The sequence below is a fragment of the Aureococcus anophagefferens genome (assembly GCF_000186865.1).
Source record: "Aureococcus anophagefferens unplaced genomic scaffold AURANscaffold_63, whole genome shotgun sequence".
Lineage (NCBI taxonomy): Eukaryota > Pelagophyceae > Pelagomonadales > Pelagomonadaceae > Aureococcus > Aureococcus anophagefferens.
Window position 1 is genome coordinate 71,510 of NW_008705616.1, and position 5,152 is coordinate 76,661.

The 5,152-nt window shown below is 53.7% G+C and overlaps 1 protein-coding gene across 1 annotated transcript; it reads right to left on the minus strand.

Moving 5' to 3' along the window:
* Positions 1–552: 552 nt before the first annotated feature.
* AURANDRAFT_55562 (hypothetical protein) lies at positions 553–3,863 on the minus strand (the record flags this gene model as incomplete). The annotated part of the gene is made up of 6 exons (XM_009043711.1): positions 553–1,089; positions 1,154–1,316; positions 1,379–3,532; positions 3,589–3,647; positions 3,693–3,751; positions 3,801–3,863. The coding sequence occupies 6 exons, from the start codon at positions 3,841–3,843 to the stop codon at positions 970–972; spliced, it is 2,598 nt and encodes an 865-aa protein (XP_009041959.1).
* Between the last annotated feature and the right edge of the window lie 1,289 nt (positions 3,864–5,152).

A 5,152-nucleotide genomic window follows, 5' to 3' on the forward strand; every position in this document is an offset into this window, starting at 1 on the left:
ACGAGACCGGCACGCCTATGGGCAAAAGCCACGCCGACGCTCCGACCCAACCCGCGTGGAGCCGGGGGCTTCGTACGAAGTAGTTGCGGCTAAGATGAACAGAGGCCTGTCCAATCCCCAGTTCCGATCATCCCTGTCCAAATCCCAAGCCACTGGGGACAGCGCAAACTTGCGCCGGCAGACTTACCGGCAGCAGGCCAACTTTGGTCCCCCGACGTTCCCCAGCCGGGACGTTTCACCTGACTTGATTGCAATTGCCCAACGTATATATCATAGACGATGCGAGCCATTCGTTTTGAAGTTCGCACCTTCTTCAATGTTGGCTTTGCGCTCAGAGCCACTGGCATCAATATCCCAAGGGCCCATCGAGCTCGATGAAGTTTATTCCGTCGACGGTTAGTTTCTGCTTATGGACAGTGGGCTGATCTAGGAGTCACCCGGTGGGGGCCACAGTTACCCATACGGAGGCCCCACTGCCGATTGCCGGCCCGAGGCGGGGGGGCGTCGATAGTACCGTAGTCGCATGCCAGCCCAAGGCTGCGGCTTATACTTGGATTTTCAATGAACTTAGCCAGCCCGCACTCGCCACCACAGCCCGGTGTTGGCTGGGAGTTAGCCGGGTCGATGACCAACCGAACGAGGGGTGCAAATACCTGGGGTGTGCACGCGCAGTGTGCACGCTGGATGTGCAACTTGTTCATTTCTGGCCCGCGTCGAATTTCCGCGTTCGCTTGGGGGGGGGTGCTGGCAAAGTGTGTCAACTCTGTTCAGTTTTGGGAACCTTGATTTTTGCAAGTGCCTCGAACCAAGCTATTACTTAATGACTGTCAAATTCCCCGTGGTCGCCACCAGACAAGCTATATCGCCGGGCTTGGGGCCTAATCAAAACCAAAACCAGGGTCGGTGGCTTGTCATACGAGATTGGAAGTCGCCATCATATGAGATTGGAAGCCGCCATTCTTAAGAATGTCAGCGTAAAAGCTCATCACATTTTGTCTGGGCCCATTGGGCAATATCATGGAGGTTAGCGACGCGCAAACCCTCTGAAATCATATCGTTGACCGTTGGCTGCCGGAAAAATGGAGCCACCTACAGTTTTGGCTGTATACACACCGTTTTTAAAGGCATATATATATTGGCGCAGAATGAGAGCCTCTCCAGCGTGCTGCATCAATAAAACAGCCAGGTCACCAATCAGACCAATGCAATTTTTGGTGATGGATTCATCATCGTTTTCCCTCGCCACGAGTTGAAGAAACTGAAAGATATTCTCCAGCTGTGGTATTATTAGGCTGGAATTGCGCCCATCGTTAAGCCTAGATCAAAACATAGTAAGCATATCAATGTATCGCTATGTCATCACACTGATAAGCTTTACCCTTGGGTTATGCCAATGTAAGCCTCGAGAATGCCTTCACGCAGCGAACTTAGATACTCAATGAGCTCATCATCATCACTCGATAGTTTTGTTCGCGCAGCTTGATCAAGCATCTGGAATGTAGATGGAAGATATTTGATAAAGTTCGCACCAATGGCAAGTGCAATATCACCGAAACAAGAAAGCACGGCTGGTTTCACTTGCCTATTCAGTGCGGGATTCTGCAAATCTTCAAGCAAACAGCAGATGATGTCATCGCAGTAAGGTAAGATTTGTATTTCTAAAGCACGGCAAATATCACCAGTTGTGCCGACTGCTGCTGAGCAAACCTGCCATTCTACGTAATTTCGTAAGCCTTTCAAAAGGAATGGGAACAGCTCTCCTATGTACTTCTCAAATCCATGATCGATCGTGGAGGCGACAGCCCCCATCGCCATGAATGCCTCCTCAGATGCAACCGCATTCTGATTGTTGAGAACTTGAAGAAGCAATGTAACAATATGATCACAGAAGGGTATTATTTCTCTATCAATGCCACGTGTGATTACCTGCATGACACTACAAAGCAGGCTTTGAAGTTGGTCACGCTCTTCCTTGTCGTCTTGCGAGATGATTGGCATGGAAAATGTTCCGTGAAGACGCTGCAAGACAACCTGCATCACTTGGATCACCACGGGTCGTGTGTCGAGCGCATGGTTCTGTATTAGCATATTCACAGCTTCATATGCTTGACCGCGTAGATTGTGATCTTGCCAGTCACGGCGCTCAGTTGCGGCGAGCAACTGTGTAAGAAGGGGATGAAAGAAAGGTGATAGCGCATTCGTCTCGCCATGTCGCGGTGCGTGTTCAAAAGCTTGTGCAAGGTTATGCACGGCAAAACAGGCTTGAGCAGCGACTCGTGATGAGTCTTGAAGTGCATTGCTGAGCTGTTCCACGAGGGGCTGGAGGTAGCCCTGAGGAATGCGTTGCGCATGGAGCTCGCAGATGCGTGCAAGTGTCCATGCCGTCGTGTCTTTGACAAGAATGTGCTCATCACGAAGTGAACGGATGAGTACAGGCATTGCTGTCTGCACAGGTCCAGCTAAAGTGTCTGGTTTTGGTCCCTCGAGGATCTGTCCAAAGGCCATGATACTGGCCTCACGTCGCCGCCATTCGCTGTGCAATATGTTGGCTTCGACGAATGCAAGCACATCTGCGACAATGATATCGCCAACTGTTTGGGCAACTAGGCCGAGGCAAATTGCGCCGGCGGCGCTGATATTCCACGCATCTTCGTCGGCATCTTCATCCTGCTTGACTAGAGTAGACTGCAGTAGCACAGGAACAATGTGTGTTGCCGCTGCTTGAACATAGCGCGCGCACTCGCGCTGCGGCGTCACCTGAGGTTCTTGAAGCTGCCCCTCTTGCGTACCTTCCTCTATAATCTCCATTTCCTCCTCGCAAAGGGTAGACCAGAACTCTACAGCCATCATCGACACTTGCTCTTCCTTGTCCTGTTGGATTGCCACTAGTGTCAAAGTAAACAGTGCTTCGATGTATTGTGGCAACCTTTCATAATAGAGCGATGCCACGCGTGCGAGAGATTCAAATGCAACTACACGAAGCCGTTCATCTGGGCTCTTAGTCGCGCTACAGACCACCTGCATAATCATAGTGCGTTCTGTTTCATTGTCAAAGTTATGCCGGGTAAACACTAGGCTGTTCAGCAACGCACGTGAAGCTGCAAGACGTACTGAATCGACCCTATCTTCACGCATACCATCAACAATGGCTGTCAATATTTGATTCGTTTCAAGTTGTTCAACAGATTCTTCTTCAAGCTCTTCGCACATGTACCCAAGGGTCTCTAGGGTCACAGTTTTAAGAAGATTACTGTTAACGACGTCGACTGCGGTCATGTTTCTCAGGAGCTGGCTCAACAACTCAGGCCATTGCTTTTCCTGCAACTCGATAGCACCAATTTTCGCTACGACTTGCGCACCTGAATGCGCCGCCTGTTCCACTTGTGATCGCAGCGCTTCTAATGACAAAGCCTTGATCCGAGCCCGTGAGTGCGCATCTACAGTTGAATACCATCGTTTTTTTTTTTCCGAGGCGATATACGAATCTCGTGCAAACAAAAGGTTCTTCAGATGAAGTCCAGCTAGTTGCCGCCTGTGGCATGTACTTGGCTGTGAGATTCAAGGGGAAGGCTTGAACACAGCAAGTACGAGTTTCCATCGAGACCTTCCCCCGCAAGCTCTTGAGCGAGAGCGACCATGAATTGTGCCTGGAGGTTTTATTTATTTATTTTTATTGTTGCACTGTCGCTCACCAACGATTGTGTTTCCCATTGCTTTAGTTGTTGTTCAGCCGAGTTTCTTGCATTGACGTCTATGTGGCACAGATCAATGACTTTGGGCGAAATTAAGAACACAGAAACCTTGGCTTTGAGCATTGAGCAGGATGGAACTCAGCTCCCTCATCACGGGCGACACGGTATGCTACTCGCCCACGGACAAAAGATTCGCATCTGGGTACGATTTGCATGGTTGATTTGGTTTTTGACCCTCGCCGGGGGTCGACTTTCCTACGCCTCTGGACGCCACCGAGGCCGATTTCGCTTCGGTTTTGCTGTTTAGTTCCCTCGTCCGGACCTTCGCCCCGGGCCTGGAACGTCCAACCGTTAAAATCGGCCTTCCTGTTAGCCCCCCCCCCCCCCCGGTCCCTACGCCGGCGGCCCTCAGCGGCTAATTGAGCGGCCTACGCCGGCTCGGGGTCGCTCTGGTGCCGTTTGGAGTCTAGCCTGGCGCACTTGTCGTGCTTCGCCACTCTACGACGGCAACTCCGTTGCCTAGTAGGCTCCTAGTTAGCTAACTAAAGGCCTAACTAGCTAGCATAAGCTTATTTCTCTAACCTGTAGCAACCCCGGCGGGTGGTCAGGCAAAAAACTCGTTTTGACGCGAAACCGGCCGATTTGGCAGCACCTCGGCGCGCGGCGCCGGCGTCTCCGCGCCCGAACCCAAGGGCCCGCCCGCAGCCCGTGTCTGGGGGCGCGGACGACGCTTGGTTTGCGCAAAACGGCGCCGGGGGCGCCGAGCAGCGACGATCTACGAAATTCGCTGCGCGCGTCCATGCCACGGGATGCGACGCCGCGATCGACCTCCGGGAAGGCCGAGGAACAAAATTTTACTCCGTGGGCACCGCGCGGGTCCCCGGCGATGGGCCGAACGAGAAGAAAATCGCTTCCTTAAAGTCGGCGCTGGGAATTGCACCGCGCGGACGCCCTGCGCGACTTTCCCGAGAACGCGGGCGCCGAGCCGGTTCCAACTCCATACCTCGGGAACGCTGGCTACGAAGTCGTCGCATATGTGGTAGGAGTCGCTCGAGGCCTCGGTGCCGTGCGACGGGGCTCTGACGATGATCTGGAGATGCTTTCTGCGCGAGACAGCCCGAAACTGGGCCCGAAGCAGCTTGTTCGCGGATGTGCGGTCGTTTCGCGTCGACCGATCACTGCCGGTGCGTTTGGTAGGGGTCACCGAGGACACGGAGCACTTGCGCGGCGACTGGCGGCTGCGTGGGCGACCGCGAGGCGCCGAACGGGTGTTCCCCACTGCAAACAGCGCGAACCACCGGGGGTCCACCGCGGTCCGGTGCGCCGCCCTCCGGGTCTCGCTGGCGGCTTGCGGGTCCACGGGGCTCACGGGGAAGCCCCACCGCGGCCGTGCGATGCCCGGGCACCCGAGAGAGCGATGCTTCTTGTCACAAAGAGGCTCTAGCCGAGGATTAGCCTCA